A 25,192-nucleotide genomic window follows, 5' to 3' on the forward strand; every position below is an offset into this window, starting at 1 on the left:
ATATACCTGGGCAAGAGATCTTCCCTTTCCAAAGCAACCAACAGAACCCGAGTAGGTGAACAGGTGGAGCAGTAGGATGATGGATGGACCCATCTGGCGGGTGGCCTGGGGGCTCAGGCACTGCCACCTCAACAGCTGTGCACAGATGGCACCATCTCACTCAGCCAGAGTGAATTTGCTTTTGCAGGCAGAGCTCGCCAATGACACTTTCTGCAGATCCTTCCCCGTTACAAGATGCTTGGGTGGCAGAAGCTGCTTAACACCCCCTCTTCTCCAGCCCTTTGACTTCCACCCCAGCTTTGAGTCACAGCTGAGCTCCCCATCCAGCTCACATCTGGGAGCTGAGACTGTGGCTGCTGCAAAAGGGAAACGCCAGCTGCAAGGACTCCCCCCCCCCCCCGTCTGGCTCCTTGACAGCACTGGGCCATTGTGCCACTCACTAAGCAAAGAGCTAACTCCCAGGGAAGGCTGGCGATGGCAAGGATATTTGCAAAGCTGTGTTGGGTACCCAGGCGGTCTCAGATGCTGTAAGGACCTGGATTGCCACTGGAGAAAGGGACTCAGGCCCAGGATTTTGTGCCATCAGCATAAGCAGAGATGGCGGAGGAAAGCCAAGGTGTTGGAAGAGGAGGATGCTGCAGATTGGATTTAAGAGGAGAGAGGGCGGTGGAGGAGGAGTTCGAATGGCACATCACGATAAATGGGAAAGAGGGAGAGAACCAAAGCTCAGGATAACAGATGGACTGTGGGATGGGATTGAGGAAAAGGGAGCCGAGAGTTGGGCTGTGCAGCTGGGGGTGAAGTGGGGGCTGCAGGTCAAAACGAAGAGACGTGGAGCTTAATTCAACATGGACGGGAGGAGCTCAGGCCTTGCATAACAGGTGGACTGTGGGATGGGATTGAAGGGCATTAGCAAACCTGAAGGGTGGGGTGGGGGCAAGGAGGGAGAGATCCGACAAATGCACTCATAGGTCAAGGCCAAGTGCCATTGTCAGAGTTGATCTGGAGTAGATCACAGGACCAAAATAAGCAGAGGATGAGACGAATGCTCATGCTGGCGTTTCTCTTCTCCTGGGCATGGTTGGCCAATTGGTGCCAAAAAAGGACAGAACTTTCTTTATGTACGCCACAACAGCAGCAAGAATACTTATTGCAAAGTATTGGAAGACACAAGATCTACCCACTCTGGAAGAATGACAGATGAAGGTGATAGACTATATGGAACTGGCAGAAATGACTGGCAGAATCCGAGACCAGGGAGAAGAGTCGGTGGAGGAAGATTGGAAGAAATTTAAAGACTATTTACAGAAACATTGTAAAATTAATGAATGTTAGAATGATGTTGGAATGAATCTAGGTGATTTTAGCAAAAATGTATCAAAGATTTAAGAAAAATAGACTGTTAATTGGTGAAAAGAGGGAAAGTAAACTTATATCAAGATAAATTTTCAGGATAAAAATTTTGAAGAGAGGGAAAGGATTTGCTGAAATGGATAATTGACTTAGAATACAAAAAAGGGAGGTGTGAGGAGGTCAGGGAAACAAGCAAATGAAATATAAGTTATGGGAAAGTTCGATTTGTTTTGTTTTTTCCCCCCTTTGTTTTTAATTGTCTCTATTTTTCTGTTTTTTATTGTGATGTGTTGGTTTTGTTATTGTTCAATTTGGTGTTTTTTCTTTTGTCTTTTTGTAAACTTAAAAGTTTAATAAATACTATTAAAAACAACAACAACAACAAAACATGCTGGCGTTTCTCCTGAGGCCTGTTGTTCCAGTTGCCACAAGAATAAATAGGTATACAATATACGTATTATTTCTACAGTAGTTGTTTCCCCTGTTAATACTGAGCAGGGCTGAATGGTTGAGTCTCTACATACACCCTGAGCAACTCCGGACTAATTCCATAAGGCACAACAATTAATGAAATAATGAAACCTATTATTTGGTCTGACTACTAACAGTTCGCTACTATGAACATTTACTTAGATTTAACTAATGCTTTAATATCACACAAAATAAAGTTAGCTACATAAACATTTTTTATATTAAAAAAACCCTCATAGGTCTGATGCATTTCATGGAGTTTCCTGGTCAGGCTCCCGCTAATACGATGCCAGACCAGAGCATGTGACCAAGGCATCATGAATCTCCTTTTTCCAGTTCTGGCTGCCATAAGACGCTGCTGGCCATTGCAAGCCCAACTCTCAAAGGCAAAACACTGTCACCCTTGTGGGCTAAGTAAAGGCTGCTTAACTGAGGCACCCGGCAAGATTCTGCAGCCTGAGCGTCGCCCAGGCCTCCTACAAAACAAGGAGGCAGATTGTTGGCTTCCTCAAGCTACACCCACCCACGGGATACACAGAGTCCTCTCACTATCCATCTGCTGGGACCATCAGGAGTTGGGGATTCAGCATCTGCTCCCAAGGGAGGTGTGAAAGTGGCAGAAACGATCACGGCAGAGCGGAGAGCAGAATGAGCCAGGAGGCTGAGTGACTTGATGTCGCTAGAAAAGCTCAAGCAAAAGGGCGGGAGGTGGGGGGAGAGGAGAGAAAGAGAGAGAACACTGCCCAAATGAGTTGAGCCATATTGCTTGGCTAAACTCACAGCCTTTAATGGAATCCCTTCCCTTGGAATTCCCATTCCTTGCCGTATTATTTCCCCATTAGCAGCCCTACTCAGTCTGGTTTCTTGCTGTAGAATTGAGCACAGGTTCTCGGACGCCTCCTTGTTGGCAAACCGCACATGTGTGTGCATGTGTGTGGGAAATACAATCGTTCAGAGATTACCAACAAAGGTTTATTTTCGGCACTTGGAAGATCTCAAATATGACTAAGATCTTACAAACAGAAGCAATGCTTTCTTCCTGACCTATGTGTGGCTGTGTCAGGAAAGAAGACAGACAGGCACAGGCACAGGTTTCCACTCCTTTCACAGCAGGACTTGGGGCTTCTTCTTCACACATTGCAAGCTTAAGACAATACTCTCTAAATGTGTGCATAGAAAAATGTAATATATGGACCTGCCCAAATTTTTATTGAGAGCAACCGGGGTAGAATGCAGTTTCCCAATCAAGGGCTGAACTAGAGGCGATGCAAGTTGTGTGAATGCAATTTGCCCGCAGGGAAGAGGGAGCAGCCTCAAGACCATGAGGAGGAAGGGGACCTGAACTCTGTTGTGGTTCCGAGAAGACCTGCTTCTCCTATATAACTATTTGCATTTCTATTAGTGCCAGTGGGAACCTGAGGCTAATCACAACTAGGTTTGCTGTTTGTTCTGATTTAGCACCAAAGAGTGCGTTTTTCAGGGGAAAGCTGCAGGACAAAGGTCAAGTGCAAAACTGCTTTCTAGGCACAGGAGAAGTGGAAGTGTAAATAAGCCCTTCCTCCGAAATGCAAATAGCAGCTTTGGGGAAGAGGTGGGACTCTGGTAGGCAAGGAAAGAGTTACACTTCACTCCCAGGGTCCCCACAAATGCTGTTCCCATTGCCCCGACACACAGATTTGAACTTTTACCTGTTCCCAGCAGTAGTGCTGTGTACATTTTCTTCTTTGTGCAACTAACATTGCATCTAGTCCGGGCTCTGGTAACCAACAGAGTTTTTCCTGCTACCAAAGGTGAGAAGCAGCCCCGAGATTGCCCCAGCTGTACGACTGGGGGATCAGGGCCACGATGTTGGTGGCACTGAAGCTCCATTGTTCCTTCTGCTGAACGTCTGCACAGGGGAGTCAACAGAAGTAACAGAGCAGCTGGGAGGTCGTTGTGTCACTTGTCCCGGACCAAGAGGTTTCAAAGAACATCCTCAATGCTGCATTAATGTTCAGAGTCTGTGTCTTCACTCATCCTAGAGAGGAGAGGAGGTATTAAAAAGAGGGGGAAAGAACGAACACTTCCACAGCTGCCAAACAAATTAGAGGTTTTTTTTAAAAAAAATTCTCATCAACAGCCTTGCCGTTAGCTAATTAATTAGCCAATTTGTGTAACATTTTCAGTATCTCAACAAAAGCCACTATTTGGAGATTACTTATTGATGGGAACAGTTCCTACAGTCACAGGTTTCTGTATTTGTAGGCGGCTGCTGTGATACCTGGAGGAACAGAAGCGGCAATCCTCAGCTCATTTACTTTCTAGTAAAGCCCCTCAAAATGCAGTAGGACTTCTCAGTCAAAGTGAACTGGCTTGCTAAAGAAAAGTGCCCTCAACACCAACCTCCACTGGGGGGGGGGGCGGGGGCGGGACTCAGGCCTTGCAATTTGGCACAGCTCATACTAGACAAGGAGTGGCTAAGCTAGGCCCTGCAGGCCGTAGGCTGCCCTGCCCCCTCACAAAACTCACTACCACAAAGTTGTATTTTTTATTTTTTTAAGCATTATTTATTTTCTCTATGCGTGCATGAGTCCCCCACTATGAGTCCATGACTGCAAATGTTTTTTCTGGGTCCCTTCTCAATGCGCCCATCTTTTAAAATGGCGGCAGGCATTTGCGGCCCGCTAGGCCTCTCTAGCTATCCCTCAGAACTCTACTTCTCCCTTGTCCTGCTTCGTACTCCCGCTAAAATAAATACTAGAACTCTGTTAGTATCTCTTCCTTGTCTGGACGGGGGATAGAGAAGGGTGTGTGTGTGTAGAAACAAGCCTAATGCACCAGGGTAAAATTTACATTTCCTCATTTTTCTCTCAAGTCCAACCTATCACAGGGATACGGACGGCCCTTGGAAAGTTGCCCAGAAGCGAATGTGGCCCTCAGACTGAAAAATGTTCCTCAACCCTGTTTAAACACACACACACATTGCTCTTGAAGGTCCCCTGCTTTGATGCTAAGAGTTTTTTTTGCAGACCCCACAACCTGCCACATTTGACCCAGCCAATATATATTTTTTAATTTTGAAAAAAGCACACACAATGAAGGACGTTTTTCCTTACTGGCCTCCTGCTGCGACACCATGATCTAAAAAGCTTTTTGTGATTCCCCAGGACACTGCGCCCTCCCCACCCCCACCCCTACTTGTCCTTCAATAAAAAATTAATCTGTTTTTTCCTGAACTGAATAATCAATAATGAATGATAAGGCATGATTTAAGACATCGTGGAATAGTTGACGGTAAAGGCTCCCGGAAGGCAGCCTTGAGAACTGCAGGCCTCGTTTGTGGCCTTTTGCATTTAAGCCATTCCCACTTCTGAGATGTAGCCCCCACAAGATCAGCCATAGGGCAGTGTGCCTTTGATGGTGGGTGTCCCTAACATATCGGAATTGTGCAGAACAGAAGCCCTGGAACTGTATACCCACACCCTCCCGGGCACTAGAGAAATCAGGGCCTAAGCAGAGATGGCATGCGATATTTTTCTTGGTTGGAACTGGATTTCCATCGCGAACGTGTGCTGCTGCCCAGCTCTGACCCTGCAGTGTGAGCCTCGTTGGAAACCTATGACCGGGGCAAACAGCAGCAAGAAAGAGGTGAAATTCAAGGCATCAAAATAGCTTGTACCTTTTGGAAGGTGTGGGCAGAATAAGCACCTACATCTGAGTGTCTTTCCCTTTTTAGGCTAGAATGTGTAAAAGGAGCATAGAACCAAAAGCACCGAGGAATCCATGATCTGGGGGTGGAGAGAATCCACCGCTCATAATAATAAATAATAATAATTTTGTATTTGTACCCTGCCCTTCCCAGTTCAAAAACCGGGCTCAGGGCGGCTAACAACAACTTTAAAACACTTAATTGATGCAACAAAAAACAGCATAAAATACAGTATAAAATGTGAATAACAATAAATTCAGAATTCATGTACCTTTCCTGAATCTAGAATAGATCAAGCACAGCGCCATTTGGGGGTTACACTGAGCAACGCAAACCTGTTAAAAACTTGCAGCCCTGGTAAACACTCCCAGCACATGCACACACACAAACATGCAAACACAACTAGGCGTATCATAAAAAGCAGGAGCAGCATGGGACGGGAGGGCACAAGAGCCTTGGCCTGGGGCAGCGCATGCTGGGGGTGTATCCTGCACTCAGCACCCCTTGAGCTGAACAGAGACAACAACAGCTGGGATGGTGGCAGATGGTTCTCAAACCCCAGTGCCCTGAACGAATGCAGAATCCTGCATGCATCAGGCTCCAAAGGGTAGGAGGGCAATTTGCCAGCTCTCTGCAGAGGGACTTGGCCTGCCTCATCTTCACCTCTTCCATTATCCCGCCTTCAGATAAATGCTAATAGCCTTTCAGGGGGGTTGACACTTGCACTCACTTAAAACACCTATCACTCCCTCCCTGCCAAGATTACGATCCCTGCTCCTCCAAGAGCTTCAGCCTGAAGGCAACTGTCAGATTACGGAGGGGAAGCATCTCCAAAACAGCTTCCCTGGCTGCCTTTAACCTCTAAGGCAGGGCTTGCGTATTATGAATGGAGGTGGTCCCAGGGTCAGTGGACATTCTAGGCTGAAAATGAGACTAGGGGCTGAAAATGAAGCCACTACAGATAAAAGGCAGGTCATAAGTGCGGCGAAAGGACAATAATAAGGACAGCATTAAAAAAAAAAACGGATTCTGGTTTATTATTTGGACATAGCATCACATTTGGATTGCAGATCTGGAATGAAGCAGAAATGAATTGGAATGAAAGCAGGGTTTGGGGCAGAGTGGCAAACAGGGCCAGGCCAAAACATTTTGCCGCCTGATCCACAGCACCTAATCTGCCCCTCCCCACCACGCTAGGTCAAATGCTTTTTTAAAGTTCTGCTGCACCATTCAGAGATTAATCCCTTTCCTCATCAACTATCCTCCTAAACGCCAGCCTCCCCCTCCGAACAGAGCAAATCTGCCCTGGCTGCAAGCCGGAGTGACGTGGGTTGGTTTGTAGGAGCAAAACATCACCTGGGTGACTGTGGATTTAACACAGCATAGAAGATGCAGCAGTCTCAATGCCCAGAGCAGCCAGAGTCCTGCAACTCTGAACTGGAATGGGCAACCTCCAGGCTTGCAGGATCAACTTTGGTTTCGTAACAAGAACCAACTGAAAGTGGGTTCAACATAGTGGCAACAGAAAACCAGGGAACAGGGTAGTGCAGAGCTCACGCTCAGCCCAAGAATTGGTTTTCACTGTGCCAGAAACTGAGCTACACAATCCCGACACACAAAAATCCACTTTCTCCCCAAGCTTTCTTCATCTTTTCAGTAGCCTAACTCATAAGGGCAGGTTGTGCGAAGCATTTTTGCTGTTGCGATTGTAGAAGAAGTGAGAATTGGGAAAGAAACTGTTGGTAAATCTACTGCAGAGCACCCAGACGTCTACCTTCTGCCTACCCCATCCGTTTCAGGACTTGCATTTTTCTGCAATACCACCACCAGCTTCTGTTGCATTTGCTCAAAGGACAGCAAATCCTGTGACCTTCTGAAGGCAAATGCGAACCAAACGCATTTCTGCCATGCCCAGCCACGTGATTCCCCAGAGAACACACGACGCAACATGGTGCTTTGCTGGAAATAGCCTGCTCCCGGAGGCTGTGTGGGCCCTGCGGTCATTTCACCTTGCCAAGTTACCCTAGCTGTCCCTTTAATGCCATTACCGAAGAGCATTAAAAAAGCAGATTGCCCGAAGGGGATGCGCGGCCACGCATCCCACCCAATCGCCCACACCTACCTCTCTGGCTGAGGTGATGCAGAGACGGCTTCCAAATGTTTCCGGATGTACTCTCTGGATCTTATGTCGGCCTGGAATCAGGGCAGAAAACAGAACCGGGGGGACACACACACACACACAGTTTGTTTTGGCTGGCTGATGTCTGCGGTTGTATCTGAGGAGCTTGTGGTAGGACGAGAGGGAATTAATAACACCCAATAAACAAGGAAGAAGAAACGCCCAAAGCCCAGTCCTGCCCATGCTTAGGCCAACCATCTGAGGAACATTTTCTGGACTGACCTCTCACCCAACAACTCACCACAAGGACTCCATATTAATTCCAGGCTACGCTCCAATCTGGCTCAAGTAATTAGGCAGCAAAACACATCCCTGGCACCCGTCTACAGCCATGGGTGCCATTTTTTTATTATTATTATTATAGAACGGGCATTGAAATCAAGGAACAAATCCAGAGGCCTTGTAGAAGGGTCAGGCTACCCTGCGCCCACTTAGCCTTGGGTGTTTCCACTCTGGAAGCCATCTTTCTCATTGTCACTTCTGACCTGACCCCTTCTAAAAGTTAAAATGATGGGGATTTGACCTTCTGCACGCACAGAATGCAGAAGACCCTGATGTTGGGAAAGATGGAGGGCACAAGGAGAAGGGGATGACAGAGGACAAGATGATTGGATAGTGTTCTCAAAGCTACCAGCACGAGTTGGACCAAACTGTGGGAGGCTGTGGAAGACAGGAGTGCCTGGCGTGCTCTGGTCCATGGGGTCACGAAGAGTCAGACACGACTAAACGACTAAACAACAACAATGCCCAGAATGTACTCTGCAGGCATGAGCTGCTGTGAGCCTTCCCTAATCCATGACTTGATTCAATGGGAAGTGCCTTCTGAATAACTTGGAGAAAACGGTCTTCTATACCTATGACTTGTTCAGCAGGTTAGAGATTTCCCAAAGGCGATTCAAGCAGTTACTTCTAGGCTATGAATATATTGTATGTGAGCATGTGCATGTATGTATGTGAGAGTTTTTGACTGATTCGCCGGCTCAAACAGCAGGTGTGCCACTTCAGTGTTCAGAATGAAGTGATGTGAGCAGGCGCATGCTGCCAAAATGGCTGAGCTGAGTGAAATAACAGAGAGCCAGTGGGACAAAATTCTCATCACGGGTTGTCACATGCTTCCTTGGGAAACATATTTCACTAGGCTTCCCAGGGGAATAACTTCCTAATTCTAGAACAAGCCAATACTTGGTGGCGGATTTGTGGTCTGGCTGGGTTTATTGATATATATATATATGGGGGGGGGATTATAGATTGCTTACTTAGAAAAATATTTAAGTGGTGTATACAATAAAATAATGTCAATAATTACAGCAATGCTTTTAAAAACAAATATATCTGACAGCAAGACCAGGGCTGCAACGGGATCATCAGCTTTCCTCATCGGAAAGATTTAGGAACCCATGAGGTCCAATAAATCTCCAAGGATGAACCATCTGAATGGGCTCATCACCCTTGCGGGGGAAATTGCTGCCACTAACTCAGAGCTCACCAGATGGTAGACAATAAAGACGTCCCACAACCCACCCTTCCCAATTTCTGACCACTTCTCACACCACTTGGGGCAAAGACTTGGTGTGTTTGACCAGCAGTCATTTGAGATAGTCCCTGTGCCAGGGCTGAGAATGGGGTGGAGGGTTTATCATTTCCTGTGGTTGGCCAGCCAGGATTCAGAACAGATCTCACCAGGCCACCTTAGGCCTGCACACAAGTCTCCAGCCCCTCTGAATTGCCATTGGCCTTTGCCAGGGCTTAGAGCTACCTATTGTAACTTGCATGGTACAGCTCAGACTCTCCCTGCCATGCCTACAGAGTTATCTGAGGAAGGTCTCATTTCGTGCCATTAGCAAGCAGAAGGCCTGGGGCACAATATACCCCATGCATGCCCTAGATCTCCCAAGCCTGCATGTTGTAAACTGAATCCATGGAGGCAGCAAGGGAAGGGCTCCATTTGCAATGCTTAGGCCTGATGTACAAGCCAATACCCAGTTTCACCATCTTCCAGGCTTCCCAAATATCACAGAATAATCTGCCTCCCCAACCCCTATCACTTGGGATTGAGTTTCTGCAGCACTCCGCAGGACAAAGTTGGTTTGCCCATATTTGGACAGGTTAACTTTCTTTCAGTTGTTGTTAACCACTGGTTTTCGTTAACTATTTCAAACCAATACATGGCATTCAGCCGTTGTCCTTCTTCTCCCCCAAACATAGTGCAGCTGCTCCTATTAAAGTGTCCCTGGTAGAGTCTCCCTCCCATCGCCTTGGCAATTGGGGGACCCCAGCAGCCAGGCTCCTTGCCCTCTGCAGAGACGGCTCCTCCTGTCCCCCAGCTAGGCATCTTTCCCTCTCCTCCATGTAGCTACACAGTTGTCCTGCACACCCTCAAGCCTCTTCTCCTCTTTTGCCCAAGGCAAAGCTGCCCCCCCACTTTCACTGGGGAATGCTAAAAATAAAGATTTCCTCTTCTCCCCCTATAACTGGCTAATATTCTTTAATACCACTGCAGCTCAACTAATGCCTTTGAAGAGAGAGAAGCTTACATACAGAGGCAGCGTTAGTCTTTGTATGCAATGGGAACTGTGGTCAAAAATGACATGGCTGATTGTATCAGGCCCTCAGCCCAATTGCTTCTTAGGTCTCACTGCTCCATTAGAGCTTGTCAGGTCCATACTGAGACGGTACATTTAATAAGAGTTAGATTAGGGGAATTTCGCAATGTGCTGCTTTTCAATGCCTGCCAGCTACCAGCATCTCTCAACATTGGGAAGGTTCATTATGACAAACTTTGAGACTCCTTCTCCTACACTTTTCATTAGTCCCCATCATTCAGCTCCATACCAGAATTCCCTTTGGGACAGGGGAATCTAGATGGCTCAAACAAGTAAGTTGTGTTGTATGCTACAGTAGAAGCTAAAAGCCACCCTGTTCTTCCAAAATAAATCCATCCATTTGGAGTGAAAATGGAAAATGGCTCTAGGTGGAACTGCTTCACTGGATGAATTTCTCTTATCTTACACCCAGCTGACAAATAACTCTGCTTCTTTGATTAAAAAGTTGGCTTTGCAATGAAATTCACGACCAGGGACTTCCAGTCCCTAGTGGCCCAAATGGGTTCATAACCAGGGGATTTAAATGCATTCCAGTATATTTCAATAGAACATGGGGCATTTCATTTCTAGTTTATCAAGTGTTACACTAACTGGTAGCAGCATCAAGAGCTACCTTCATTTCACTTTTGGTAGCCTGGGTTTGGGAGACACTCCCAAAGCAAGTTTATCTGATGCATCATTAAGTGTCCTTTTATATTGCAAAAAAAGTCTTGCCAGTCTTCACTCCTAGCACTGTGCTAAGAGTCAGCTTAACCCGGCTTATTAAACCAAGAGGCTAATCAATAAGATGGATCATGTTGCCTTAATAATCCCCCCAGATCACACCTATTTTTGGAATAGACTAGCTGCAGCAGCAGCATTAGGGGCTGGAGGTTATGCCGGGAGTATTTTGGGAAGAGATTTGGGCATATCAGCCCAGGGCATGGTTGGAGACTGTGGAGCATGGAAGTTCTGTTGCCACTGGACTGGAATCTGTTTCATTCCAGTGCTAGGAAGCATGGAAAGAAGGGCCTAAAATTACACAGCAAGCTTTCCTCCTGCCCTTTTTTGGACAGGGGACTTTCTCCCGTGTAGCAGTGAGAGCAGGGGTAGGGGTGAAGCAGCCCACCATGACTAGAGGGTTGTGAGATGTGGGGCACGCTGCAGCAATCAAACAGAAGCACTGGAGCAGTTTTTCTTTTCAAATATACATTGGAATGAGCTCCATTTTCAAGCGCACACAAAACCTTGGATCACTGAACACTTGGTGACTTGGAAACGCAAACCGATCACACCGAAAGGCCTTGTGTTTATGCTGATGTGGTGCAGCACAAGCATTTTTCTCCCTCCCTCTCGTTCCCTCCCTCCCTCTGATGCTTGAACTATTATGGCTTCTTAGGCAATGCTGTAGCCAATAAATGATGAGCATGTGCAGGTTCGTGCGAAGCAACCACAGATCAAGAGGGAGCCCCAACTACGCACACTCCGCCAACTAAGAAACGTTCCCTGCGGTTTTGGTAGCTGGGCCCTGCTACAGAGAAGGGAAAAGCCGCTTCTCCTGAACTTTTTCCTACCTTGCAGTCAGCAAAGGCACAGGCTATTGGCATGTCTGATTGCCCACACACCACTCTACAATCTCCCGCTGCTCAAAGGCAGCCTCTAGGTTAAGAAAGGTGGTCTAGCACTGCCACCTTCTGGCTGCATTCTCAACTGGTAGCTTCTGCAGACCCTCTTGCAGGGTCCTGAGCCGGAGGCAGCACCGCAGTCTAGTGATGTGAGCAATGCCGCTAGAGCTATTCAGCCAGCCAGCCAGCCAGCGCACAGCCTCTCAAAGGGGCTGCAGCTGGCAAGGTATTTCCATGTCAAGAAAAGAGAGGCCTTAGGAAGGAGGTGGACAATTTAGCCTACTCCTTTTATTGTTTGCCATTTAAGTCTGCTGATGTGCAGGTTTGCCAGTTATTTGTGGGCAACCTCCACCTGCATCGTAGGCAGTAATATATCATGCAGTGATATCAAATCCTGCACTCCAGGAACACCCAGGCATGAAATTCGGATGGGAGACTTCATCCACCTATAGTTGGGCACTCTATAGTTTTCTCAGTAAAAGCAAATTGCTCCCCTTATGCAGTGGCATGATTGACAGAGGGGTGACAGGAGAAAATGTCATTGGCTAGGACAGTGGTGTCCAAACTTTTTTTAAAGAGGGCCAGATTTGATAAAGTGAAAGTCCATGAGGGCCAACCAGAGGGCCAACCAAAGTTGTTGAGATTTTAGGATTGAAGTTGTTGAGCTTTTTTACGATTTTTACCTCATAAAAGGGCATGCACATACGTGCTTGGAAAGCAAAAGGAACAGCTGGTGTGATGTAATGGCTGGAGTGCTGGATCTGGCCCATGTCATATGTAATGCATGCATGGGCATGGCTTAGCTAAAACGGCCTCACAAAACAAAATGGGGAGCTTCGGCAGGTCCAATTTGGCTTATGGGTCGGCGATTCCCCACCTTGAAGGTTGTGAAGGAATTGAGCCTTGCTTTTATGAAATGCTGTATACTATCTCATACATCCAGTTGGGGATTAGAAGGTGAACTTGTGCAGCCTGACAGGAGGAACTGAAGATATAAAGTGGGGGCAGGTAAACAAAGTTTTTTTGTTTTTTTTAAGCATTTAGAATACAGTGGTACCTTGGGTTAAGAACTTAATTCGTTTCGGAGGTCCGTTCTTAACCTGAAACTGTTCCTAACCTGAGGTACCACTTTAGCTATTGGGGCCTCCCGCTGCCGCCACGCGATTTCTGTTCTCATCCTGAGGTAAAGTTCTTAACCTGAGGTTAGCGGAGTCTGTAACCTGAAGTGTCTGTAACCTGAAGTGTTTGTAACCCTAGGTACCACTGTAGTTTGGAGGTGGGCAGACCAAGGTGGGTCTCAGTGTGATAAGAAAAGGCTTTGTGAGAATAAGTGAGAACCAGCTCTAGTGCATGCAATGAGAGAAGAGGAAAAGAGGATCACATTTTAATCTATTTTGATATTTTGCTCCATTGGGGAATATATTGCTTTTCTGTAACTTTTTCTTGTAATACCTTTTCTTTAAAACACCATATTTTTTCCATCCAATCTTAGTCATTTCCTTTTGCTTTTTCATAAACCTGGGGGGGGGGGATGTCTAAGATGATTGCAAACACCTTCCTACCTGGGAGCCATAAACTTTGCAGTACCTTGAGAAGTTTCAGGGAGACCCCGGGGGAGAGTTTAAGCCTGATTTAAGGCAGCCTTGTAAGTTTAAGGCAGTGTTGTAAAAAAAAAGATAGAAAGAAAAAGTTCCCCTGCTTTACCTGGTGGCAGCAAGTTACTTAAACAGGAATAATCAGCTGAGCAGAGGATTACACTCTGTGTTAGCCAGGAAGACCCTCCCCTTAGATGGCCCAGGGCCCAGAGGCTGGCTAGCTGGCAGGTGGCCGGCGGCCGTGAGAGGTGTAATTTGCTGGTGGTCACATGCCAGGAGTGGGCAGGGTAGTAGTCAGCAGTGGATGGGGCCAGAGCTAAAAGTGGTCCATAACAACAACAACAATTTTATAATTTATCCCCCTGCCCATCTGGCTGGGTTGCCATGCCACTCCTTATGTCTGCCACCCCATCCCTCTCTGTCTCTCTGCTAAACCTGCTAAAGAAGAGACAGATTGCTCTTGCCCAAGTTCTGAGTGCTTTGGCAATTTAGGCCAAAACCAGCAGGCTACCATCCCCTGTCATGGAGGACAGATCTTCGATGGCTATCACCAGCCAAGATACCTAAACTGGAGCCTTCGCATATACAGGACGTAAGAACACAAGACACTGAGGACAAACAACAGGACGATGGTCATCGCCATGTTTGCAACCTTCTAGCAGCCATCAGGTCAACCACCACTCGAAGCATTAGCCTACAACTGACGCGGCAAATTGGCAGATCAGCTGGTCCCTTGGTCTGAGGCTGCCAGCACCACCCTTCCACCTGAAATCCTGTTCTCACCTGCCGGATGGGCTCAGGAACCCGATACCTGCAGCAGGAGTGCACTAACCGCACAGCAGACAGAAGGCTCATTTTGTGGCCCACAGAGACGTACACGGGTTTGGTGCTCTTGGCATAGCTGCGCAAAGCCTAGGGCAGATTTAAAAACAAATGAACAAAAGATGGTATAAGTGACAACAAGTTGGGTGCAAACGCCAAAGCAACTGGAGCCAGTTCAGGGCTCGTTGTTGCCAGATGGAGGAGCATCATCATCATCATCGTTTTATAATCTATGCCCTACCCATCTGGCTGGGTTTTATTTTGCTTCCACCAAAATACTTTTTTAAAAAAATCAAACATAAAAAACTTCCTGATACAGTGCTGCCTTCAGATGTCTTCTAAAAGTTGTGTAGTTCTTTATCTCCTTGACCTCTGATGGGAGGGCGTTCCTCAGGGAGGGTGCCACTACCGGGAAGGCCCTCTGCCTGGTTCAAGTACAGGCAAAGGATTCACTGTTATGATTTTATGTAGCCAATGCTGGCTAATGTGATTAGTATAAATCACATGAGATGTCTGAGAAGGGTGTGGGAACGGAAGACTGTCTTATCTCTTCCGTCTGAGAGTGTTATTGGACTGTACTTTCGCTTTTGCTGTATGCTTTCTGTTTCTGCCAGAGTTTGGAGAACACAGACGCGATTATGGATTCTCTGTATATATTGTGAGTAAAACATAGTTTAGATCTACGAATGTTTCTATCTTCTTGCTGTGTGATGCCAGAAGACTTGTGTGCACTTTTCATATGAGAAGTGTCGCAGAGGGGCACTCTGGAGTGAAGGGACATGCCATTCCAGAGACGTGCCTACTGGGAGATGCTCGGAGGTACTGGGGGTCTGCCATCCCCCCCAGGAGTGTTTGCCAACATCCACCAGGGCCTACTCCCCATCTACCTGATGACGCCCTTGGCAGGGGCTCAGTGCTTCCTACTCTGCTCACTATCAACAGTGCTCCACTCTGCACCCCAGTACTTACCATACCCAAGATTTTCCCTGAAGTACTCAATAGGGGGAATGTGTCTCCTCCTGCCTGAAGGTCTTGGATCTAGAATACAATAGGTTTGTTGCAGCTAAAATGAGTCCATGGGGTTTATAAACTTGATCGTAAAGTGACTTCCTAGAATTCCTTCTGCTTTAAGAGGTTGGGATCCAACAACCTAATATCCCCCCTCACTTCCTACACATACATACAAACAAGCCACACTGCAAGCAACTGAATGCAAGCAACCAAGCTCAGGACCCCTAATCTCTTGCCTTATCAATAAAAATAAATATATATGTAAACGAAGGACCTACCCACACAAATCCCTACACTACAAATCCCTACACTAACCATAGGCAACAGAATGAAAGAACAATACCCCCATTTCTCTCCCCACCTATTGCTTTCCCCCACCCCCAACTGCAAGATGTCGATGACAAAACTGTCTCTCAATAAATGTAAACGAACTGTGAAAAAGTCTATGAATTGTAAGTGGAGACAATTAAAAAAAAGAAAAAGAGGTTGGGATCACACTCGTCAGGCATTTCTTTTGCTAGTATCTGTTTAGTCCTGCAGCTCTGTACAGCAAGTCCCTGAAGGAAGCATCTGGGGCAGGAGTAGCCTGGGTGGAATTCTCACTTGCAGGGATCACGCCACGCAAAGAGGAGTGACTTCCCTTTGGGGGCCACTTCACAATGCGTAAAACGCATTACAATTACCCATAAGACCGTTCTCAGGTGCAAGCAACAAATGCATGTCTATGCACACACATGTCAGGAATCCAAGATTGGCTGTGGTTCCCTGACACAGTGCATGTTGGTCAATGCATCCCTTCTAATGGAATACACGAATACACACACACACACACACACACACACACACACACACACACACACACGTGTACATAGTTGGAACTGCAACTGCAGTGCAGAGAAACCAGCAAAATCTTCTACAATTCCTACAAGAGGCTCACTTGATCTACGATTCATAGAAAGCTTCCTTACACTGAGCCAGAGAATTGGAACGTGAGCTCAGAATTGCTATCCCGGACTCACCTGTTCCTTGTGCAGCTCATCATTGGCCAGACCATCAACTTGCAGGAGGTTTTTGGCTACACCAACACAGGGGAGGCCTGTGAGCACACCGAGATGGCAGGCAATGCCGAAGCCTGCCGAAGGAAAAGCGGGAAGAAGACGCTGAAGCAAAGAAGGCAGGGAGAGAGCTTTCCAACTTGCTGTGGGTCTCTTTATGAGGGTGTGAGATCCAAACTGTCAAAGGAAAGCTAAAGCACGCCAAAAGAGGCAAGCCCACAAACCTTTGCAAGGAGCTGGACCCAGGGTCAGGGGTCAGCATCAACAGGGTACCCATGGAGGCCCCCACCCAGTTGTGGGACTGGTGCTCCTCTCCCATCTTGCTGCTGCTTCTTCACCTGCTCTCCTCAAGCATGCAAGCAGTGATAAGCGCAGCCTTTGGGAGAACTGGGTCCAGACTCCAGAGGGAAAGGGTGAGTGAGGGGGCAGTGGCAAGGAATGTCATGTGACAAAGACACATGAGAGCAGCAGCAGCAAAGCGGGCTGGGATGTGCTGGGACTGCACAATCATTTGGGCCTACTAAAGTTATTCAGGCCTAACTGCTACCTGTTGAGTCACTCTGACATGTGACTCATTCTTCTTATAAGTAGCAGCCCTTTTCTCTCTGTGTTCTCAGTAAGATTTCAGTCAGAGTCAGTCTGCCTCAGTTGTGAGCAGAGTCAGTATGTAATCTCAGTCAAACTGTTTGGAACCATGTTGTTTATGAAGAAGTTTATTTTAACTCAGTAAAGCTCTTATTTTTTCACTTAAAAACTCTGCATTATTAATTTACGCTGCGCGTCAAGGAAGTGGTCTACCCGCTTTGAGTGGGGTGTTTGTGTGAGAGAGGGTGTAAACTGAGGGCGTCTTTCCCAAGGGCACTGTAAAAGATGGGAGCAGGCGCTGGAGAGAAGCTCCCCATGCTGGCATCTCTAGAATTCCCAGGCGCAACAACAGACCAACCAAATATGGAAGGGAAATCCGATTGTTGCTAGACTAAAAAGCCAATTCAAGAGTCTTACCTCTGTGGTGGAGAATGCCATTTCCATCTACGAGTAGGACCTAGAAAAGCCACAAAGAGGGACATAAGTGACAGGTGATGTAGGGTGGGAGATTTTTGCAATAACTGTAGGTGTGTGAGAGAGAATGCACCCACATATTCACACCATCTTCCCCCAATGCTGAAAGAGATGAGATGCAATCAGAGAGTCATACCCCAGGAATGCCTCATTGAGGATGTAGAGCTGAGGGGTAGGAAGTGAGCAATGTACACAATTCCCTCACCTCAAGTTCAGAAGGAACATGTGGCAGAGTGCCTGTTCCTCAGGCCTCACCATCCTCTTGGTTCCAAATATTCCTCTCGAGTCTTACCTCTTTTGTGAGGGAATTCCTGTAGCAGTTGTGGATGACTCCACATAGGCCGTTTTAGAGATCCCCTGGATCCCTTCGGCATGCGCTCAGAGATGCAGCAGCTCCTTGCTTCCCTGCACATGCTTCAATGGGAAGTGTAGCAGGAGAAATGTGCTGAGCAGGTAAACAGACAGGTGTGGGTGGCAGTGGCACCTGGCTGGCTACTGCTACATCACTCAGATCTAGCAAAGCTCACTTAAGTCCCACTGATTTCACTGCGTTGATTGCAAAAGCATGATTAAGTCTGGATCCAAGTTATTATTCTTACTTGTTGCTAAAAGCAACTTTTTTTTTAAGAAAAAGATTACAACAACTCAGCAATATAAAAGGAAACTTAACCAAATATTAAAACAGGAGCACATAAAATCAAGATAGAGAGCAACAGACTAAATCAGGAGCAACAAATCCTGATTTAGCAATCTGCATTCATTTATAGATGCCGTATAAATAAGCATAGGTGGCATCCCTCTTTTTTTGCACGGATGCCTTGTGGGGCTGGTAGCCTGGTGAGCTCTCCTGTGAAGCAGATGTTGGCACTAAACTGTTATGCAGAAAAGATGTCCTTAGTCGCAATTTCCCACAAAGGAAAGAGAAAAGCAGCCGCTGATACTAATAGGGAACCTTCCACATTCAGAACCAGTATGCTACCTGCTTAGAAGACGTTTCAGCATGTAAGCAATATAAAAATTAATTGGCATGATGATGATGATAGAATATCAGCTTCTGGGGAGCCACAGCAGGAGAGGGCTGTTGCTTTCTAGCCCTACTTGTGAGCTTGTTGGAGGGATCTGTTTGGCCACTGCAGGAAAGAAAATATCCTGGTCTAGATGGACTCTTGGTCTGATTGAGAATAGGGCGGGAAATATCACACCTGGGGCCTGAGACCAGGCTCTTTTTGCTCTAGCCGCTGCAGGGCCTCCACAAGAAAAGGGACTTCTCTGAAGGCCAGGAAACCTGCCACGTATGGGGCATTCACAGCTACCATGCAACAGTCTTCATACAGGACCTAAAGAGATCAAGGGAGAATGCAGAGTGAAATATTTCCTTGTGGAGTAACTCACTCATCAGAATGAGCAAGAGTGGCTAACCACATTCTCAAGCAAGTGAAGTAATATACACACATCACCATCTTAGCATCCTCATAAGAGTCTATAGCAGGCAGAGGCAAACTCGGCCCTCCAGATGTTTTCGGAGTACAACTCCCATCATTCCTAGCTAACAGGACCAGTGGTCAGGGATGATGGGAACTGTAGTCCCAAAACATCTGCAGGGCCGAGTTTGCCTATGTCTGGCCTATAGTGATCAAGCAATCATAATTTGGCAGAAACTCCCCAAACTCACGTGACTTGTTGAATTACTCCTGAACTGCCGCCATAATCTTATCCTCAGCCTTTCAATGCTTGGAAACAAACAGAACTACTAATTTAAAGTTACTCAGGCAGCAGCTAAGAATACTGTAACATTTGACATTTATTATCCTTTCTATGCTAGCTCTACCAGAACTCAAAGAGCCCTTTCTTCTGTTGTCAACTTTAGAACCTGGGAGATCTATGATGGTTACCTCAAGGTCTGGGTAGCTGAGCACCACGAGTGAAGCACAGGCACTTGTGTCATCTCCTTTGATGTAAGACAGGTCCACTCCTCCAACTCTCTCCAGTCCAGCAAAGGAGGGGTTGCTTTGCCACTCTTGGGTGTCCTGGTCAATTACATCTGCCTTCAGCTGTGCTTGATCACTATGAAACATAGTAGAACTAGGTAGCATCTGTTTGTTTCCAGCACCAGAACAGGCCAGGAACAGGCAATTTTCAATGTGTTGGAAGAGTATGATAGAAGCATAATTGCTCAGTTATCCCTTGATTGCCTCTGGTTCAAAGGTTCTGCAGGTTTTTGTAGCCTTTTGAAATCCTGCACAATCTGTTTAACCCTGAGATAGTGTAGGGACAGTAAATGTATACACCAACGATGCCTCCACCATACAAATTAGCTCTTTTAAAAAAACTCAAACATCTTCTCTGTCTCCAGACTAATAAGAATATACAGTACAGGAGACCTTTGTTGGCCCAGAATGCTTATGAAACCAACTCATTTTGCTTCAACATGTGTCTTTCCATAAATACAGGAACATCTCTCTTCAACCCGCGCAAACAAATTAAGGCCTAAAGGATACCTTTATCTTTTAATTGTGTGGGAGGGAGATGGTGGGAGACAGTGGTCTGCTTTTGTTGCTTTCCATCTCAGGGAATGCATATTGACATTTGGAACAACACATAAGCAGACAAACCATTCTGCTTTCAAATATATCCATATCCATACCTTTTACTGTAAATTTACTATCTGGAGTCAATCCTTCAAAGTTTCTCCACCCGCTGTCTCACCAGTGACCCTGCAAAGCCAAATTCAGGGCTGGGAAACCTTTGGCGCTCCAATGCTGATGTACTCCAATTCCCATCAACCCCCAGCCAGTACAGCCAATTGCTAGGCTTGATGGGAGTTGTAATCCAGCCCAAAGGTATCAGATTTAGGAAAGCTGGCAAGATTAGGTAACCTGAACTTTTTGCCCTACGGAGTGTTGTGAAACACAGCGGTCCAAACCCAACCAACTTCTTTTGGTAAGGCTTATCAGGCACCTTGTAACTTTTATTCAGCCCAACAGCAGGAGGCACTAATCCTGCAATCCTAAATTCATTTGCCTGGGGAATCAGACCAATTTAAGTCAGTGGGTCCTGCTGCTAATGAGACACGTGTAGGACTGCACTGCAGGAGTGGGCTGTTTATTGACCAGCAAAGATAGCGCTAAGGCTCAAATCCTAAGCAGCCTCGCTCGGAATCGATGGCGCTGGCTTCTGGTCGCGCTGTTAAGGTTTTTACTCGTCGGGGCGAGAAGGTGCTTTGTTGCTGCTAGGCGAGAAACATTGACTAGTTCCTGGCTCCCAAACGCAACGGTCCCTTGAGGCACTGCAGCGTTAGGAAAGGCATTTTATAACCATGCAAAAGGGAGCTAAAAACGACGTGCGCGTGAGCAGTCCGGGTGGCGCGCTCGTCGCCGGGAGACAATTAGGTAAGCCTGTGAAATAGCAAGGACTGCAGCAGTAAGCCCAGGAGGTGGCGCACGAGCGAGCCGCAGCCTCAGCTGCCCGGAAAGCACAATGCAAATCCCGCAGCCCCCAGCGATAGCGCGCTCCCGCTTGCCGCCTTGGAAGACAGACTTGACGTCTCCGCTGCAGTTTACCGTTCCCAGGCGCGCAACGTCTCCTCCGCCACCCGCGCCTCGGATTCAGCCCTGTCCGCCATTCCAGCCGGACCTCCCGCCTTACTACTTCCTGGGCTGCTCCTGCACTGATCACGCCCCCACCGAGCGGATTCAAGGGCGCTCGCTCTCCCTGCACTGCAGTTCAGTGATGGAAAGGAGCGCACGCGTCCCGGGATAGGGAAAGGCGCGCCTTAGGGTTGGAAAGGGAAAGTTCTGCTGATTGGGTTGCCACCTTTGTTGTGGAAAAATACATACAGGGCATGGCAAGGAGATTGGGTGGGGGTTCTCCCCCCCCCCCCGCTGAAGTGACTTCAAAGCAGTGCCGGATTTATGTAGAAGCTAAACAAGGTATAGCTTGGGGCCCCACAAAAATTTAAAGGGGAAAAAACCCCTAAATTTACATTTCCAAAACATAAAAAACAAATAAAATAAAACCCACATCCAGCAACAGCGTTTTGTGTTGTGTAGCTCCTATGATGTAAGTAATACAGCCTGCTCCCTAAAGTATCACTGGTTTGCTCATTTCTTTATATAGGGTACCTACATTCTGCATGGGCTGGTTGCATGGCAATACAGTGGCACCTCTGGTTACAGACTCTGCTAACCCAGAAGTAGTACCTTGGGTTAAGAACTTTGCTTCAGGATGAGAACGGAAATCGCGTGGCAGTGGGAGGCCCCATTAGCTAAAGTGGTACCTCAGGTTAGGAAGTTTCAGGTTAAGAAAGGACCTCCGGAATGAATTAAGTTCTTAACCAGGGGTACCACTGTATGTGCAAATGGCTTTAGATACCTATTAGGTCCATCAATTACCATATAGCATAAATTCAACACAAAAAAGCAACAATTTGTTGACAAAGGGCAGCTGGACATATAAAGGGCCCCATTACCTTTCAGTAGCTTAGGGCCTCATCAAACCTAAATCTGGCCCTGCTTCAAAGCAACCCATTACAATCTACTGCAGCCTTAACAGGATTGCCCCTCTGGAATTCCTGTCTGCCACACACACAAATTTGTAACACTGTGTATGCCCAGAGCTTCTGTTGTAAAAATATTGAACTTCTCCTTTCCCTTGCAAAAGGTGCATGCAAGGAGCCCATATAGAGATCGCTGAGGTTCCCTATCGGTCGGAGAATGAACAGAGACCAACCAAAGATAGGATAAAGCAAAGCGGCTAGTAAGCCTGATCTTTATTGTCAGGAAAACGAGCTGTTAAAACAGGGTCCTCGCTCGCAAAAGTGTAGGGTGGAGAACCCCAAACAAAAGGAAACACACACATACATAGTTCTCATTGCATACTTCCTACAGGGAAGGTAGCAGTTCAATATTTTTACACTTCCCAGACTGAGCCAGGGCGGATGGGAGCGGGAAGTCTAACTGGAAGGCTGCAGGTTCCCCACCACTATGCTAGACGCAGCAATATGAAATTTATTTCCAAAAGATGCTTGATCATTCTAGAAACTATCCGTTGAATATCTGGAGCAACTGCAAAAACCCTATACATGAAGAAAGATGGCAATGATAAGCCTTAGCACTGCAAAACAAGCAAAGCACCCATCATTATAATCTTGCCTTGCCTTTCAAACCCAGCTCCAAAATGAATGAACCTTTAGGTCATTGAATTTAGAATTTTCATGCTGAGCAGATAATCAGCCGATAATGTATTGAAGAGATGTCCCTCTTCTGTGTAGAAAAGCATCTCAGACCTACCGTATTGATTAATAATTGGGAAATGCTTATGCTGATTTGCTTTTGAATTGCAAGTTTATAGAAAACCTCACCCCTGCCAACCCAAGAAATAATGGTGTAAGTAGAGATCTGCTGTAAGTAGCAAGGAACACAATCAACTTTCCAGACTGAATTCATCATGATAGCAAAATTTCAGGACAGTTAAACACAATACAAGTCTTGTGTAGCCATTTTTTATTAAAACGAGGGGAAAAAATACAAAATAATTTTTAAACATTTGTTGGTTATGGTCCCCCAACTCAGTATACTCGTAAACAAAGCCACAGTTTACTGTTTTGCCAGTACAGTGCTAATTTTATTACAGCCAAATGCATCATCCACAAGGAGAATAATGGATTTTGTTCCTTCACTGTGTCCTGTCCATTGTATTCTTGTTTGGAAATAGATCAAGTCTAAGCAACTCAGCCCCAGACTCAGAACTTTCTAGTAATAAGGTAACTACTTAAATAACGATCAGCTGGATCAGCAGTGACTCAAACTGTATTTAGTACCCAGTGTAGATTATCAATAGATTATGCATGTTGAACAGGTCAAGTTTAGGGAAGTTATGCAGATGGCCAGAAATGCAAGTACTCAGAATATGTGAAATGAGCTTTTGATAGCCCTTTAAGAAAAAGTTCAGTGAACTGAAGTATGTGTAAGCACATGTGGTATGATTACCTGTTAAGAACCCTGTTATTTATAAAGCACATAAAATTTAGAGCACCAGCAGAACTTGGCTAGTATCATTTACAGCAGTGGCAGATACTACTTTACTTTCACCCTGAGAAATTCCTCCCAAAAATATTTTGGGTTGTCGTTGTCATCCGCCTGTCAAGACAAGAATATTTTGGGAAAGATGCTTAAAAATCCACATGAATACAGTTCAACAGAAATTTGAAAAAGTTCCTTCAATTAATGGTGCACCAGTTCACACAGGAGTAAGTGGTATTTTCTTCCTCCTTCAAGAAATCTTAATCACTTTCACAGAATCTCCTCCTTTTGTTGTTTTAATGAGGCACAGCATCTCAAGCTGCTAAATGTGCTGTATATAGCTAACAGTTTAAACATAACATTATTTAAATGAAATAAAATAGCTATCTTATTTTTGAAAGCATCCTAGTTGGTCCAATAAATTCAAAACTGTTTCCTTCATAAAGCTGACCAGAGAAATGTGCTTGAGCTATTTTTCGGCCCAAACAGAAATTAAGACGGCATAGTTAATCATGATCACAGTTGCAAATTTAACATCAGCAGCAAATCAGTTGTTATATTCAAAGCACTAACATCAAATAGAATATCTAAGTCGTGGAAGTCAAAGAAAGGAAAACCAAGTTTATGCATACAAGGGTCCAGCGGCAAAACAAGCAGATTTTGACACTCATGTGACTATGAAGAAGGCTGCCTAAGTGAGTGAATATACCTATTCACAATGGCCAACAACAGGCAGGTTAGGCAAGCTTGACTGGCTGCTTCTCGTGTAGGCAGTGCCGACAAGCTAGTTCTGAGTCTGTGCCTGCTGAATGGCTTTAAGAAAGCCACCTAGAAAGCTTCCTTGACCAAGCTTTGACAATTTTTGTTTGGGTGTCCTGATCCAAAGACTAACAGACACACTATGGCAAAATAAAAGTTACAAACAAACGATGCCTCTAGTAGTAGAGAAGGCAGCTTTGGTAGCACTTAGGAAGACTAAGAAAAAACCTGAGGGAAAGAGGATTGGTTCCTTGTATCTTGCCGACCTGAGTGACTTAAGGGGAAAGAGACATCCCACAGAAAGGTGACACACAGCCCCTGCTCTATAGCCCCATACTGACCATTTATACCTTTGTTTTTTTAAGGACCTGTGTTGCTAGCCACTAAACTTGCCACTGAAAAGGTCTTTTTGCCTTCCTCTGAATGTGGCTTGCATCTTTCGGCTTGTGCTCTACTGGGGGATAAATAGCATTTTTATTTTGGCTTCTATGGCTTAAATTAAGATTTGCACATTATAGCTTATTCTTAATATCGCGCAGCGACACTTTCCATTAGGAACTCCTTCAGCAATGAAAGGGGTTTTTTTTAATCCAAAAGGTGCTTTTCGTTTTTGCTATGTGCAAGAAAAGCAGCACCTAAATCCAGTGCTTTGCTCTCCAGGATTTATTTTTTTTCCAGAAAGTGCCTTGGCCAAGAAGAGAGGAAGCAGCACAGTGTCTGCATTTAACCAAGCCTTCGGTCTCGTTTAAGAGTGGCAGCCACTTTCCAGGCAGCGATACACTGGGAGAGCAGGATCTCTTCTGGGAATGTATCCTCTAGTTCTTCTGGTATGTTGCTCCCTTTTGTTTCGAGGTATGAAACAAGTGTTTCTTTAAGGCTGGGAAAGAGAGAAAGAGAGTGAGCACAAAGTATAATCAGCTATTCTGCAGTACATGGCACTGTTAATGAGCACAAAAAGAGTTACATTCAGGTG

At 46.1% G+C, this 25,192-nt stretch overlaps 2 protein-coding genes across 4 annotated transcripts in view; both read right to left on the reverse strand.

The window, feature by feature from the left end:
- Positions 1-2,778: 2,778 nt before the first annotated feature.
- ENDOV (endonuclease V) lies at positions 2,779-21,128 on the reverse strand. Of its 2 annotated transcripts, none has more exons than XM_083490469.1 (9): positions 21,001-21,128; positions 19,333-19,504; positions 18,643-18,777; positions 17,384-17,423; positions 16,346-16,458; positions 15,285-15,353; positions 14,277-14,405; positions 7,635-7,705; positions 2,779-3,841 (listed from the first exon to the last, which is right to left on the reverse strand). In XM_083490469.1, exons 1-9 carry the CDS (start codon positions 21,060-21,062, stop codon positions 3,811-3,813), a joined length of 822 nt encoding a protein of 273 aa, XP_083346595.1. In that variant the 5' UTR covers positions 21,063-21,128; the 3' UTR covers positions 2,779-3,810. The 2 variants fall into 2 exon arrangements, with proteins under 2 accessions (XP_083346595.1, XP_083346594.1); XM_083490468.1 differs by having other exon boundaries at positions 2,922-3,841; positions 7,635-7,796.
- Positions 21,129-22,924: 1,796 nt separating this feature from the next.
- Positions 22,925-25,192, reverse strand: part of LOC310700372 (E3 ubiquitin-protein ligase RNF213-like) — a 90,252-nt gene continuing 87,984 nt past the window's right edge. For both annotated transcript variants that reach the window (XM_083489727.1, XM_083489726.1), the window contains one exon: positions 22,925-25,096. In XM_083489727.1, coding sequence (XP_083345853.1) covers positions 24,943-25,096 — 154 coding nt within the window. In that variant the 3' untranslated portion in view covers positions 22,925-24,942. The remainder of the gene's footprint in view (positions 25,097-25,192) is intronic.

This window comes from Podarcis liolepis (assembly GCF_965112155.1).
Source record: "Podarcis liolepis genome assembly, chromosome: 2".
Classification (NCBI taxonomy): Eukaryota; Metazoa; Chordata; class Lepidosauria; order Squamata; family Lacertidae; genus Podarcis; species Podarcis liolepis.

What these genes read in the sequence shown, in the direction of transcription:
- ENDOV (XM_083490468.1), bottom strand. Translation starts at nt 21,062, where the DNA reads ATGGCGGACAGGGCTGAATCCGAGGCGCGGGTGGCGGAGGAGACGTTG. An exon ending in ACGTTGCGCGCCTGGGAACG is followed by an intron (nt 19,505 to 21,000) that starts GTAAACTGCAGC and finishes TATGTTTCATAG; the next exon opens with TGATCAAGCACAGCTGAAGG. An exon ending in CAGGGAAAATCTTGGGTATG is followed by an intron (nt 14,406 to 15,284) that starts GTAAGTACTGGG and finishes AATCTGCCCTAG; the next exon opens with GCTTTGCGCAGCTATGCCAA.